This window comes from Oncorhynchus nerka, linkage group LG20 (assembly GCF_034236695.1).
Source record: "Oncorhynchus nerka isolate Pitt River linkage group LG20, Oner_Uvic_2.0, whole genome shotgun sequence".
NCBI classification, from domain to species: domain Eukaryota; kingdom Metazoa; phylum Chordata; class Actinopteri; order Salmoniformes; family Salmonidae; genus Oncorhynchus; species Oncorhynchus nerka.
This window is the reverse complement of record NC_088415.1, coordinates 41,177,047-41,192,758: the sequence shown is the minus strand read 5'-3', so window position 1 is coordinate 41,192,758 and position 15,712 is coordinate 41,177,047. Positions and strand designations below refer to the sequence as shown.

At 48.9% G+C, this 15,712-nt stretch overlaps 1 protein-coding gene across 12 annotated transcripts in view; it reads left to right on the top strand.

The window, feature by feature from the left end:
* Positions 1-15,712, top strand: part of LOC115102546 (retinoic acid receptor gamma-A) — a 91,032-nt gene that overhangs the window by 50,133 nt on the left and 25,187 nt on the right. Inside the window, exon 1 of one of the 12 annotated variants that reach the window (XM_029622628.2) lies at positions 145-973. The exons of 10 other annotated variants lie outside the window; for them this stretch is intronic. In XM_029622628.2, coding sequence (XP_029478488.1) covers positions 829-973 — 145 coding nt within the window. In that variant the 5' untranslated portion in view covers positions 145-828. Of the gene's footprint in view, positions 1-144; positions 974-15,712 lie in introns of those variants that run through there. One more of the 12 variants, XM_029622629.2, reaches the window with a different exon arrangement.

Here is a 15,712-nt window from a genome sequence, read left to right as displayed (position 1 = left end):
TTCAGGCTGAAATATGAAACACAAAAGAGAGCCGTGGACAAAAAAGAGGAGTTGAGAAGAATGGAATAAAGTTTTGTCCTCTAACCAAATCAGTCCCTTCCTAGCAGCAAAGGGCTCTGGCCCCCTCCCCTCCTCTTTTCCCCATCCCTCCTCCTCTCGCTCGCTCTCTCACTCTCTTTCTCTCTCTCCACCCCCTCCCTCCAGATCCTCTCTCTTTCTCGCTCTCTCTCTCTCCACCCCCTCTCGCTCTCAGGCTGAGGCGGTTGGTTCACTCCACTATGCTGTGTATGCCTGGGACGCAGCAGTGAGAGAGAGAGAGGGAGAGAGAGAGAGAGGGCTGTGTGAAAGAGAGGGAGCTGTTATTTAGGTCTTTTACAGCAGACAGGGAGCAGCTTGCCCTAGGGCGAGGGGAGAACGATAGAGCAACAGAGAGCTCAGAGGAGCAGCCACAGCCAGGCAGGAACCAGCCCTGCATTCCAGACAAGGGGAAGGGAAAAGGGGGAACAGAAGTTCCAGAAGGAAAGGAGAGAACAGGAGAGAGAGAGAGAGAGAGAGAGAGAGAGAGAGAGAGAGAGAGAGAGAAGGAAGGAAGGAAGGAAAGGAGGGAAAAGGTAGCAGGAGGCAGCAACACATCAGAGCTACAGGAGGGGTTTGAACCAGGACCTTTGCTGTTGTTGTTGTTTTTGTACTACAGTGAGGTGACCTAGCTACTCCAGGAGGAAGAAAGAGGGGTAGGTAGAGCATCAGGGTTTATCTGTGTGTTCTCAGGAGGTAGGGACTAGCGAAGTGGTACTGTAACAGTAGAAGGAGGGTTAAAGCTCCACCACCATGTTTGACTGTATGGAAGCTCTGGGGATGGGCCCCCGCCAGCTTTATGATGTCACCAGCCGGGGTACGTGCATGCTGCGGAAGGCAAGCCCCTTCTTCGCGGGCCTGGACCCCTTCGCCTGGACCGGCAGCGCCAGCGTTCAATGTAAGTCAATGGCATCCTGTTTGCATGTCCTGTGTCACGCTCTCCCGCTGAGCTAGCTGGATGCTGGACTCAGTGTGTGCCGCTGGGCTTGTTGTTCACCCCAGGCAGGACCGCTCTAACTAGGGAGCTGACTGTCAAGGCTAGAGGGTCTAGAGCGCCCCATAACAGAGCTGTGTGTGTGTGTGTGTGTGTGTGTGTGTGTGTGTGTGTGTGTGTGTGTGTGTGTGTGTGTGTGTGATTGGACAGGACGAGACTGGGACTTGGATCTCCGCCCCCACCCTCTGCCCTGCACTCACCCACTTAACTCCCCCCCCAAGAGCCTGTTGGGGCAACTCACCTAACTGGGACAGCTAGCTAATGCTATGCTATGCTAGTCTCTGTGTCTGTCTCTGTGTGTTTGTTTGACTTCTGAGAGGCTGTTGTGCTAAACCACAGGTTCAGGCTCGCCGTGATAATGCCAGCCACCTGAGTTCGGACCTTGCGGGGTTGGCTGTGGTTGGCTGTGCATGCAAAGTAAGAAAGTACAGATGGAAAAGCGAGAGGAAAAGAGAGAGGGACATAGCGAGAAACCTGACACTTAGGACATAACGTCAGCCAGGCAGATTACTGTACATGCCTTGTTCTCGTCACAATCGCCACTGTGACGGCGTGAGCTTGACATGTGGGAACCACAGTGGTCGTGAAAGTAGTGCGCGTTTTTAGTTGGAAGTATTGTTGCTGTTAATGATATTTCTCCGGAGCTAAATAGCTATAAATGAATAAGTAGATGAATTATTCAGTGGTTAAATTGATGAATAAATGAGTAACTTGAAATGTTGCTCGGGCTTCAGAAGAGCCAAAGGGTTTTTTCTCGCTGTCTTTTTCTCTGCCAGAGTTTGAATATTTCCTCCCTCGCTCACCGCCTTCCCTCCGTCCCAGATTTCCGACACTCCTCTGGCTCTATTAACAACAGGCCTGTCTCGGACAGACAAAACTTAAGTCCATTTCCATAGGCGTCCAGGGGGCCTATGGGGCTGTCAGAAAGAGAATCAGTGTGGAAAAGAAGGAGTGGGGGTGTGATGTTGTGTTGTAGGGAACAAGCCACGAATGACACAACTAAGAAGAAAAACGCAACACACCGTCAAACCACAAAACAGTAGCTAGTTCAATTGTTGCTTCTCTGTAACCCTTCCCGTTGAGTTTTTTTTTTGTTGGAACAACTGCGGTGTTGGATTCTCCCTAAGCATTGCTTTTTCATATTTGATATAGTTCAACCTTCTGCTTTTTTTCCCCTCCTTTTGACGGGTTCTTGGGGGCAGTCATCTGTCTTCATTACTCGTGAAGACACCAGCATTTCAGTGGCTGTCATGCACACTGGGTTCTCTTTAATGAAGACAGATGCCCTGTCAGGCCAGGGGAGGCCTAGGGGGACTCCATGCAGACCAGCCTCTCCTCTCCTCTCCTTTGCTTTATTCTTTCTTTCCTGTTCTCCTCCCTCCCTCCTCCCCTCTCATCTCCTCTCTTCTACAGCCAGCCAGGGAGCTCTCATGATAACAAGAGGAGATGTGTTTATTTAGTCAATCAGAGAGACCTCACTAGTCTTTCACTCTGACCCCCACACACACATTTAAAAAGTAGCCGGTCAGGTCCCAAATGCATTTTTTATTTGTTTTGTTCCTGGAAAGAGAGTCGAGAGAGAGAGAGAGGCCAGGTTGCCCTGAGGGTAGGCAGAACTATCAGTCGGTGTTGCTGTGCGTGTGCATCCATGTGTGTGCGATGTGCTGTTTCTGTCCCTCTGTGCCCAATAACCGTAGTAAACAAAGTGGCCCCGTCCTACACGGGCAGCAGCCATGATAGCTCTCCTTACTTTTATTTATTTTATTTAACCTTTATTTAACCTTGCTGAACCAGTTGCCCCTCATTGTCCTCTTCAATGAGGCAGATGAATTGATGTTTAAGTCTGATCTCTCTCTCATTAGGCCTGGCCAGCTGCAGAGCACAGCGGCCGAGTCCCAAATGATACCCTACGCCCTTCACAGTGCACTGCTATGGCGTATGGGTCCTGGTCGAAAGGAGTGCACTATGAAGGGAATAGGGTGCAATTTGGGACACAAACAGGGGGCTAGCAGCGAGCTAACGAGCTAAACTCCCCAAAAGTAGAGACACTCCGCTATGAGTGTCTCTACTCAGCTCTACTGTCATAAAATGAACAACATTCATAACTCCTTGACTCTTTTCCCAGTGAGCTGTTAAAGCATGACACCCGTTCCTACATTTGTCCTAGATATTCGGGTTGTTTCTTATTTTGTTAGGGAGGACTCTGAAACCAGAGTTAATGAAGGATTGAACATCATATTTGTTTTTAAATCTAAGATTTTTTTTCCCACAACTCTCTATACGCAATCCAAACATTAGCAACACGGTGATTCATTGTTGAGTCACGTCATTATCATCCGTTTATTACAATTCTGACAAACAGACACCATGCTAATAAAGAAAAGTTACTCGAAAGCAATTCTGGAAATCAGTGGGGTAGATTTTGGATTTCCTTGTGGTTGCGGTGTCATTGCTATTAGTCTGCCTGGTCAGAATCAAAGGGGACTTTTAGTGTGTGGTCATAATCCGCGTTCCCGTTTTCTATCTGGTGATTGGTGACTCCTTCTTCTCTTCTGGCCAATGTCAGAGGTTACAGAGAGGCTATGGGCTGGCCAATGTCAGATCCACGACATATTTGGTGTCCTTGTAGCCTACTGCTCTTCAAGTGTCTGAAGTAAAGGTAGTTTGCAGTAATACGTCAGGGCTGTATGGGAAGGAAAATGGTGGGGTGATTTTGAAATGACTCCTACTGGATCATATTTGACGGTACGAATGAAAGGCGCATCTGCTGTTTCTTCACTTTCTATGTGCAAGGATAACGCAATTTCCTTTCTCACATGTTATGGACAGGAAAAGGGTCATGGTGGAGACATACCATAATAACGCATTCAGACGTCGTCACGACGAGCTAAATTAGTCAACTTCCTATGAGACGCCGAAGGATGACGCAGCAGTGATACCCCGCCTTTTGCATTACCGACATGTTCTTGCACATAGAAGGATCTAGCAATTTAGCTGTAATACATGTGATAGAGTTCTATTTGAAAGATTTCCTCTTCTTTTTGTAACCAATAGGGTGAGTCTAACTGGTCACATGTTGATTGTTTTCGATTGGATCTCTCTTCTCTCTCCTCATTGTACGCACGCGCACACACACACACACACACACACACACACACAGCTCTTTGTTTTCCCTTAATGTACTGTTCAATGTGAATTGATGAGCTAAATGAAACAGGTCCTATAACTACCTAGCTGGGAGGAAAATACAGGATGTGCCCCAAATGGCACCTTAGTCCCCTATATAGTGCACTGCTTTTGACCAGGGCCCAGGCGGACTGTATAGGAAATATTGTGCCCTTCGAGACGTAGCCACAGACTGCTAAGTGGTCCCTGTGACCACTGTCACACCGAGCAGTTCAGATCCTTCTCTGTCCTAACGGAACTACAGATCATTCTCTCTTGCTAATGGAACTCTGCAGTTATTTCATTAGAATTACAAAAGATCCAATTAAAAGATTAGAATGCCTGAGGGGGCAGGACTGTGAATAGATAGTTGGTTGGCTGGTTGGTGAGGAGGGATGGTTAGGAGCGATTGTGTGTGTGTGTGTGTGTGTGTGTGTGTGTGTGTGTGTGTGTGTGTGTGTGTGTGAGTGTGTGTGTGTGTGTGTGTGTGTGTGTGTGTGTGTGTGTGTGTGTGTGTGTGTGTGTGTGTGTGCGTGCGTGCGTGCGTGCGTGCGTGCGTGCGTGCGTGCGTGCGTGCGTGAGAGAGACTTGGGGTGGGGTGAGGGGTACATTGCATGGAAGGGCAGCAGCAGGAATGTGGACAAGTCAGTGCTGTAAAACAGACATAAACCCTGCTGGTCCCGTCAGCATCACATCAAATGGAAGTGTACGAAGTTAAAAGGCTTAAATAGTCAGCTGATTGCCAGGTCATTGCAGCGTAACTGATACGACCGAGGGAAAAGAAAAACCGGCATTTTTCCTTTTGAATTTCAAACAGCCATTGTGTGCCACACATACATGCACACCCCTAGGCCTGATCCTTCATACACTGCCCTTAAACTTCTATTTGTTCAGGGAAGGAATAGTAGAGTTTTTAGACAAAGTGCAGGCTAAAATAACACACATCCCGAACCCAATGCTGGCTAGAAATTATTGTAAGGCCTGTCTGTCTGGCTGTGTGTGGGTGGGTGTTGGACTTGGGTGTGAATGAGAAGGTGTAAATCTACCTGTGTCCGCATGTGTCGGTGTGTGTGCATAGCGCGCGCACGCATGTGTAAGCGCTTGCTTGTGTCTGTGTGCCCGTAGCCCAAAACCACTGGCGCTGGGACTGCTGTGTCAGACCCACAGACAGGGTTAGGTTAGCCAGGACGTGCCAAGGCTAGATTCCACAGTGGCTTGCTGGAATCTAGCTCCACACTGTCCTGACAGCTTATAGCCCTTCCACACTGTCCTGACGGCTTATAGCCCTTCCACACTGTCCTGACAGCTTATAGCCCTTCCACACTGTCCTGACAGCTTATAGCCCTTCCACACTGTCCTGACAGCTTATAGCCCTTCCACACTGTCCTGACAGCTTATAGCCCTTCCACACTGTCCTGACAGCTTATAGCCCTTCCACACTGTCCTGACAGCTTATAGCCCTTCCACACTGTCCTGACAGCTTATAGCCCTTCCACACTGTCCTGACAGCTTATAGCCCTTCCACACTGTCCTGACAGCCCTTCCACATAGCCCTTCCACACTGTCCTGACAGCTTATAGCCCTTCCACACTGTCCTGACAGCTTATAGCCCTTCCACACTGTCCTGACAGCTTATAGCCCTTCCACACTGTCCTGACAGCTTATAGCCCTTCCACACTGTCCTGACAGCTTATAGCCCTTCCACACTGTCCTGACAGCTTATAGCCCTTCCACACTGTAAACTGTAAATAGGACAGATGTGTCTGTTAGTCTAATCAACATAGCCTGGATGGGCCCCTGTCACCTCACATGCACTGGCTAGCTTTCTCTTTATACGTGATCACTACACTCTACACAATCTAGTACATCAACTACAAAAGTACTGATTTCAACCCACATGGATGCAAAAGGGACAGATGCCCTGTTTCCTTTTTGTGTTGTCTTGCTAACTTCTATGGTCATTGTCAAGCCGAACATGGAGGACAGCTGATACCAGCACAAACAGTCCTGGGACCAGGCTATCTCTTCCCATCCATGTGGGTTGAAATCAGTGTTTTTATGGGTGTTGTTGTTGATGAGCTAGGTTATTCTCCTCTTCCCAATCTGGTCCCAGATCTGTTTGTGCCGTCTCACCAACTCCTATGGGTTATTGTTGCGGCAAAATGACCATCCGAGAGGGCAATGCAGTAGCACAAACAGATCTGCGACCAGGCTTTCTCTTCCTGTCCGTGTGGGTTGAAATCTGTGCTTTTATATATATGTTGTTTATGAACCAGATTTCGTAGAAGCAGTGATTATGTCTGTCAGCCACAGGACCACAATGGTAACTCCCACCTCAAGTGACACAGCTAACCCCCAGGTCATCTACAAGTCCATGCTAGGTAAAGCTCCGCCTTATCTCAGTTCACTGGTCACGATGGCAACACCCATCCGTAGCACGCGCTCCAGCAGGTGTATCTCACTGATCATCCCTAAAGCCAACACCTCATTTGGCCGCCTTTCGTTCCAGTACTCTGCTGCCTGTGACTGGAACGAACTGCAAAAATCGCTGAAGTTGGAGACTTTTATCTCCCTCACCAACTTCAAATATCAGCTATCCGAGCAGCTAACCGATCGCTGCAGCTGTACATAGTCTATTGGTAAATAGCCCACCCATTTTCACCTACCTCATTCCCATACTGTTTTTATACTGTTTTTTTATTTATTTACTTTTCTGCTCTTTTGCACACCAATATCTCTACCTGTACATGACCATCTGATCATTTATCACTCCAGTGTTAATCTGCAAAATTGTATTATTCGCCTACCTCCTCATACCTTTTGCACACATTGTATATAGACTGCCCATTTTTTCTACTGTGTTATTGACTTGTTAATTGTTTACTCCATGTGTAACTCTGTGTTGTCTGTTCACACTGCTATGCTTTATCTTGGCCAGGTCGCAGTTGCAAATGAGAACTTGTTCTCAACTAGCCTACCTGGTTAAATAAAGGTGAAAAATAAAAAATAAAAATAAAATAAATTTAAAAAATTTAAAAACAACCTCAAGTGACACAGCTAACCCTAACCCCAACCTCAAGTGACACAGCTAACCCTAACCCCAACCTCAAGTGACACAGCTAACCCTAACCCCAACCTCAAGTTACACAGCTAACCCTAACCCCAACCTCAAGTGACACAGCTAACCCTAACCCCAACCTCAAGTTACACAGCTAACCCTAACCCCAACCTCAAGTTACACAGCTAACCCTAACCTCAACCTCACGTGACACAGCTAACCCTAACCTCAACCTCAAGTTACACAGCTAACCCTAACCTCAACCTCAACCTACACAGCTAACCACAACCTCAAGTGACACAGCTAACCCTAACCTCAACCTCAAGTTACACAGCTACACCCCAACCTCAAGTTACGCAGCTACACCCCAACCTCAAGTTACGCAGCTACACCCCAACCTCAAGTGACACAGCTACACCCCGACCTCAAGTTACACAGCTACACCCCAACCTCAAGTTACACAACTACACCCCAACCTCAAGTTACACAGCTACACCCCAACCTCAAGTTACACAGCTACACCCCAACCTCAAGTGACACAGCTAAACCTAACCCCAACCTCAAGTTACACAGCTACACCCCAACCTCAAGTGACACAGCTAACCCTAACCCCAACCTCAAGTTACACAGATACACCCCAACCTCAAGTTACACAGCTAACCCCAACCTCAAGTGACACAGCTAACCCTAACCTCAACCTCAAGTTACACAGCTAACCCTAACCTCAACCTACACAGCTAACCACAACCTCACGTGACACAGCTAACCCTAACCTCAACCTCAAGTTACACAGCTAACCCTAACCTCAACCTCAACCTACACAGCTAACCACAACCTCAAGTGACACAGCTAACCCTAACCTCAACAACCTCAAGTTACACAGCTAACCCTAACCTCAAGTTACACAGCTAACCCTAACCTCAACCTCAAGTTACACAGCTAACCCTAACCTCAAGTTACACAGCTAACCCTAACCTCAACCTCTAGTGAATTCAAACGTTTGGGTCCCAGAGTCTCCTACCCACATAGTCTGAACCGACAGGGAATATGTTGCCAAATGGCACCACATTCCCAACATTGTGCACTATTTCTGCGATAGTGCTGAATGTGCACTATATAGGGAATAGGTAATAGGCTGCCATTTGGTACCCAGCCCCATGGCTCATGCAGTATGAGGATGGAAGGAAGGTGAGGGCTTTCAAAGAGCTTAGATTCAATGGTTTGCGAACCAATGTGGTGCTAAGGAAAGTCAAGGACTTATTTCCATTGTGGTCCTCAAAATGCTTTCACAAACAGTATGGTTGGTTGGTGGGCACAAAGGAAGTGTCTCTCGCTGCCACCAATCCCTGTTGGCATTGTGCTTGTTTATGGTTAGCAGTGTTTGCCTGCGAGGCACTTTCCCCACTCTGCTGAGGCATGGGCAATGGGCTTCCGGGCTGGTGTGTGTGTGTGTGTATGTGTGCTTGCGTGCAACTGTGTGTGTGTGTGTGTGTTTGTCCGTCTGGAACCATGTGTGAGCTCAGTGTGAAGGGAGAGGTTCTGTTACCAGCGTGTTATTGACTGACGGCTTGGCTCCACCGTTGCTAGGGCCCACTGTTATGAGAGGCTCAGGCCAGACACGGAGAGAATGAGAGCGAGAGGAGATGGAGGGAGACTCCACTCTGTGTGAATGGGTTGTGTTTACGCAGCAGACACACAGTGGTTAGAATGTATTTATTCCCATTATCTTAGCAGAGTGTTGGAGAGTGACTGGGGCTTTGGTTGGACTGGACTGGGGGGGCATGTACTGTGCCACATAGCCACTCTGCCAGGTACTGTGCCATATAGCCACTCTGCCAGGTACTGTGCCATATAGCCACTCTGCCAGGTACTGTGCCACAGCCACTCTGCCAGGTACTGTGCCATATAGCCACTCTGCCGGGTACTGTGCCATATAGCCACTCTGCCAGGTACTGTGCCATATAGCCACTCTGCCAGGTACTGTGCCATATAGCCACTCTGCCAGGTACTGTGCCATATAGCCACTCTGCCAGGTACTGTGCCACATAGCCACTCTGCCAGGTACTGTGCCATATAGCCACTCTGCCAGGTACTGTGCCATATAGCCACTCTGCCAGGTACTGTGCCATATAGCCACTCTGCCAGGTACTGTGCCACAGCCACTCTGCCAGGTACTGTGCCACTCTGCCAGGTACTGTGCCATATACCACTCTGCCAGGTACTGTGCCATATAGCCACTCTGCCAGGTACTGTGCCACAGCCACTCTGCCAGGTACTGTGCCATATAGCCACTCTGCCAGGTACTGTGCCATATAGCCACTCTGCCAGGTACTGTGCCATATAGCCACTCTGCCAGGTACTGTGCCATATAGCCACTCTGCCAGGTACTGTGCCATATAGCCACTCTGCCAGGTACTGTGCCATATAGCCACTCTGCCAGGTACTGTGCCACATATCCACTCTGCCAGGTACTGTGCCATATAGCCACTCTGCCAGGTACTGTGCCATATAGCCACTCTGCCAGGTACTGTGCCACATAGCCACTCTGCCAGGCACTGTGCCATATAGCCACTCTGCCAGGTACTGTGCCATATAGCCACTCTGCCAGGTACTGTGCCATATAGCCACTCTGCCAGGTACTGTGCCATATAGCCACTCTGCCAGGTACTGTGCCATATAGCCACTCTGCCAGGTACTGTGCCATATAGCCACTCTGCCAGGTACTGTGCCACAGGTAGGTACTGTGCCATATAGCCACTCTGCCAGGTACTGTGCCATATAGCCACTCTGCCAGGTACTGTGCCACATATCCACTCTGCCAGGCACTGTGCCATATAGCCACTCTGCCAGGTACTGTGCCATATAGCCACTCTGCCAGGTACTGTGCCATATAGCCACTCTGCCAGGTACTGTGCCATATAGCCACTCTGCCAGGTACTGTGCCATGTAGCCACTCTGCCAGGTACTGTGCCATATAGCCACTCTGCCAGGTACTGTGCCACATAGCCACTCTGCCAGGTACTGTGCCATATAGCCACTCTGCCAGGTACTGTGCCACATAGCCACTCTGCCAGGTACTGTGCCACATAGCCACTCTGCCAGGTACTGTGCCACATAGCCACTCTGCCAGGTACTGTGCCACATAGCCACTCTGCCAGGTACTGTGCCATATAGCCACTCTGCCAGGTACTGTGCCATATAGCCACTCTGCCAGGTACTGTGCCATATAGCCACTCTGCCAGGTACTGTGCCATATAGCCACTCTGCCAGGTACTGTGCCATATAGCCACTCTGCCAGGTACTGTGCCATATAGCCACTCTGCCAGGTACTGTGCCATATAGCCACTCTGCCAGGTACTGTGCCACATATCCACTCTGCCAGGTACTGTGCCATATAGCCACTCTGCCAGGTACTGTGCCATATAGCCACTCTGCCAGGTACTGTGCCACATATCCACTCTGCCAGGCACTGTGCCATATAGCCACTCTGCCAGGTACTGTGCCATATAGCCACTCTGCCAGGTACTGTGCCATATAGCCACTCTGCCAGGTACTGTGCCATATAGCCACTCTGCCAGGTACTGTGCCATATAGCCACTCTGCCAGGTACTGTGCCACATATCCACTCTGCCAGGTACTGTGCCATATAGCCACTCTGCCAGGTACTGTGCCATATAGCCACTCTGCCAGGTACTGTGCCACATATCCACTCTGCCAGGCACTGTGCCATATAGCCACTCTGCCAGGTACTGTGCCATATAGCCACTCTGCCAGGTACTGTGCCATATAGCCACTCTGCCAGGTACTGTGCCATATAGCCACTCTGCCAGGTACTGTGCCATATAGCCACTCTGCCAGGTACTGTGCCACATATCCACTCTGCCAGGTACTGTGCCATATAGCCACTCTGCCAGGTACTGTGCCATATAGCCACTCTGCCAGGTACTGTGCCATATAGCCACTCTGCCAGGTACTGTGCCATATAGCCACTCTGCCGGGTACTGTGCCATATAGCCACTCTGCCGGGTACTGTGCCATATAGCCACTCTGCCGGGTACTGTGCCATATAGCCACTCTGCCAGGTACTGTGCCATATAGCCACTCTGCCAGGTACTGTGCCACATATCCACTCTGCCAGGTACTGTGCCATATAGCCACTCTGCCAGGTACTGTGCCATATAGCCACTCTGCCGGGTACTGTGCCACATAGCCACTCTGCCAGGTACTGTGCCATATAGCCACTCTGCCAGGTACTGTGCCACATAGCCACTCTGCCGCCACTCTGTTATCTCTGCGGTGTGTGTGTGTTTTGGAAGTATGGTCACTGATGAAGAACGGTCATGTGTTGTCATGCGTATCTGCGTTAAAAAGGTGTGCCTTTCAGTACTTCAGAAGGCATGTGCTCGTGTGCGTTGGTGTGTGTGTGTGCATCTGTGCGTGTGCCTTGGCCCAGTACCACAGCCCAGTCTCTGCAGTCCCCTAGGAACTCTGTCTGTGTCTGTCAGTTTGAAGCCAACAACAGAACTTCACGTGCCCTGGCTCAATCCTCTCACTCCTCTACTGGAAACATCCATCTTTTTGAATGGAAGTGTGCTGTTGTGCTGGAGTCAGCTTGTCAACAAGTGGCTATCAGACAGCTAGCTTTCACTTTGGAGTTATAAACCGGATTCATGCTCTATTTAGGAAAGCTGTGTTGGTTCAAAATAAAACGCTATTGTGGTTCAACTTGTTAATGGGGCAGTTCTTCGTCTCAAGGTGACTCACTGGTGTTACTTCAGGTAGCCTGGTCCCAGATCTGTTTTGTGCTGTTTAGCCAACTCGTGTTCTATGGTCTTGTCACTGGCTAAACGGCACAAACCGATCTGAGACCTGGCTAGATCAAAAGGGAACTTATTTTTACTTTTTAACCAGTGGACCTCTGCAGACAGAGTGAGGTGTTCTCAGCTCTGTCATCATATAGAGTCATTGTCTGAATCTCCCCACCCGTAGTGAACGTTGGGCAACCCCTTCCCTTAGTCAGGTGGTTGCCAAGCTAAAGTGAAAAGTAAGAGCCTCACGTACACAAACACGTCATTTCTCTATTTTCTGTTGCTCAAAGCAGAAGTTTCTCAGGCTGTGTTTTGCCATCTGAAGTGACTGGTGACTGGTGCCAGGATCAGTCAGGCCAACTGCATACAGGGGAAAGTCAAAACACGACTTAGGCTGCGTCTTAACTGGCACCCTATTCCCTATATAGTGCACTACTTTTGGCTAGGGCCCATAGGGGCCCTGGTCAAACGTAGTGCACTGTATAGGGAACAGGGTGCAATTTAAGACGCAACTTTATTCTCAGTACCCAAACGTACAGATTGCTACCACTCTCTCGCAAACACAAATCATGTTGACAGCAGTCTCTCTCTGTCTTTGACAGCAGCAGTTTTAGTCAGACAGAGACAAAAAAAAAGATACATACACAATCGGTCAAAAGTTTGGGAACACCTAAGCATTCAAGGGTTTTCTTTATTTGGACTATTTTCTACATTGTAGAATAATAGTGAAGACATCAAAACTATGTAATAACACATATGGAATCATGTACAACCCAAAAAGTGTTACATAAATCTATTTTAGATAGGAGATTCTTCAAAAAGCCATTCTTTGCCTTGATGACAGCTTTGCACACTCTTGGCATTCTCTCAACCAGATTCACGAGGTAATCACCTGGAATGCATTTCAATTAACAGGTGTGCCTTCTTCAAAGTTAATCTGTGGAATTTCTTTCCTTCTTAATGCGTTTGAGCCAATCAGTTGTGTTGTGACAAGGTAGGGGGTGGAATCCAGAAGATAGCCCTATTTGGTAAAAGACCAAGTCCATATTATGGCAAGAACAGCTCAAATAAGCATAATTCCATATGCGTTATTTCATAGTTTTGATGTCTTCACTATTATTCTACAATGTAGAAAATAGTAAAAATGCAGAAAAACCCTTGAATGAGTAGGCGTTCTAAAACCTTTTGACCAGTACTGTATGCACGGAGAATCTGGGCTAAGAACAGTGTAAAGTCGCTCTGTATACGAGCGACTGCTCAATGACCAAAAATGTCATTATAATGTAAGCAGAACTAGCCTGGTTCCAGGTCTGTTTGTGCTGTATAGCCCAACTCCTATAGTATGACAGTGACCTCAGGAGATCGCAAGACCAGCACACACAAAATAAATCTGGGACTAGGCTAATGTTAAAAGTGTGATCTACCCCAAACAGGGCAGGGTTTCTGAAATGTCGTCGGTAGTTGTGGAGCCATGAGTAGTACTGTTGTTGTTTACATTGTCCTCTTTTTTCCCTCACGTCCTGCCACGGTGGGCTACTTCTACTTTTCAGGTTTCTATTGTTGTGTGGAGGAAGCAATAGCAATCGAATGAGCTGCAGTAGCGCTAGTTGCAGAGACAGACAGACAGACAGACAGACAGACAGACAGACAGACAGACAGACAGACAGACAGACAGACAGACAGACAGACAGACAGACAGACAGACAGACAGACGAGAGGTAGCACTACAGGTGGTGAGAGGAAGGCTAGGCGGACAGACGACGGCCCAGGGATAGCATTTTTTTTAAACAGTCTGGAGACGAACGTCTCCTGTCCCCACCACCAAACAGACACGGTGGGTTCAAATAATATTTGTTTCCTTCCAAACGCTGTCAGTCTGTCTGAGTAATAGCTGAGGCCTGTACCACTGCCAGATCTGGGTTACTGTAGGCAGCAGTCACTGAAGAAGACTGCTCTCTTTCATGGTGCTTGTGGCCAGATGAACAGTCGGCTGGTGCTCACCACAGGATGCAGGGGGAGATTATCTGCACATTTGGACTTGTCTGTCTGCTTCCTCCTGCCTCTGCCTTCAGAATAGCCTGTTACACTGCATGATTACATCTGATTCATTTCTGAGACGTTCCTTTTGTAAAATGCCCACTTCTGTTGGTCCCCCCCTCTTCTCTTGGGCCCTCTCCTCCGCAGGTCTTTCTTTAGGCCGCCCCGGGGGCTTGAAGGGGGCCGCCGGTGGTGGTGGGTAGTATGGCTGTTTGAAGCTCGGTGTGGTTTGACAGGCTGGTCTGGTGGTGGGATGCAGGAACGGAAAGGGAGTTAACTCTGTGCCAAATGTTAGCTGTTGGCTTGGCTGGCTCCATCAAGGCCCAGAAATCAAAAGTGTCTTTTTATGAGGTGTTGTAAAGAAGAAAGGCTGGTTTTGAAGGAGTGTGCCGCTCTGCGCCTGTCTCAGACTGAAACGCCACGGGGACACAAGCGGGTTACCGGTCCCACCTGCTGCCTGCCTGTCTTCCTGCTCTGGTTTGGGCTGCCCACCTTGTCTGGATGTTTGAAGTTTCAACGTGTATTTCACAGGACACATCAGGTGTAAGACAGTACAGTGAAATCTTTCCCAAACAACGCAGTATTTAATGTCAAGGTAAGAGGGAATAATATCAATACAATACAATGAGTAATATAGGAGGGAACCATAGAAGGTACGCTGCTGTATATGCAGGGTCAGTACCAGGAGCTTACTTACAATCTGCAGGTACCCATACAACATTGTAGAACTCAGAACGTCAGGGCTACACGTCAGAAAACCCACTTATGCAATATTTGCATTTGTGGAACGGGGACTGGTGATTCTTCATGTACATGGCAATGCCATAGAGTGCTTGTCTCTCTCTTTCTCTCTCTCTCTCTCTCACTCTCTCTCTCTCTCTCTCAGACAGTGTGCATACACACATATGTCTGCGTGTGTGTTTCGTGACTTGGTGCTGGTTATGACAGCAGGGTGAAAAGTCCTGTGGGGTGGGTTCTCTGCTCTGTCTGTCTACATTGGTGTTTCCTCTCCTCTTCTCCCCCTCTCCCCTCTCCCTTCCTCTCCCTCTCCACTCCTCTACTCTCCCTCTTTTCCTCTCCTCTCCTCTCCCTCTGCTCTCCCTCTCCTTCATCTCCTCTCCCTCTCCTCCCCTCCTCGCCCCTCCCCTCCTCGCCCTCTCCCTCCCCTCCTCTCCCCTTCTCCCTCTCCTCTCCCCCCCTCTCCTCTCCTCCCCTCCACCACCTCGCCCTTCTCTTCCTCTCCTCCTCTCCCTCTCCTCATCTCATCCTCTCATCTCCTCTCCTCGCCTCTGAGTGCTGAACCAGTCCCTGTCCAGTTTTATTTATCACAGGCCTGGAAGGGTCCAGACAAGCTGAAAAAGGGACACTTTCCCAGTTGAAAGGTACACAGTGATTCAAGAGAGCTTACAGCAATAGAGCTTGAACAGTAAAAGTCATCAGGATGATTGGCAATGTTTCAACCTGTCTTGACCACAGCGGTATAGAGCTGCTAGTGTCAGTAGAAGGAAGAGTTTAGCCCAGGGTTGGTACATGAGCTGTCAACCCATGTAAAAAGCCATGACGCCACAGGGGGGA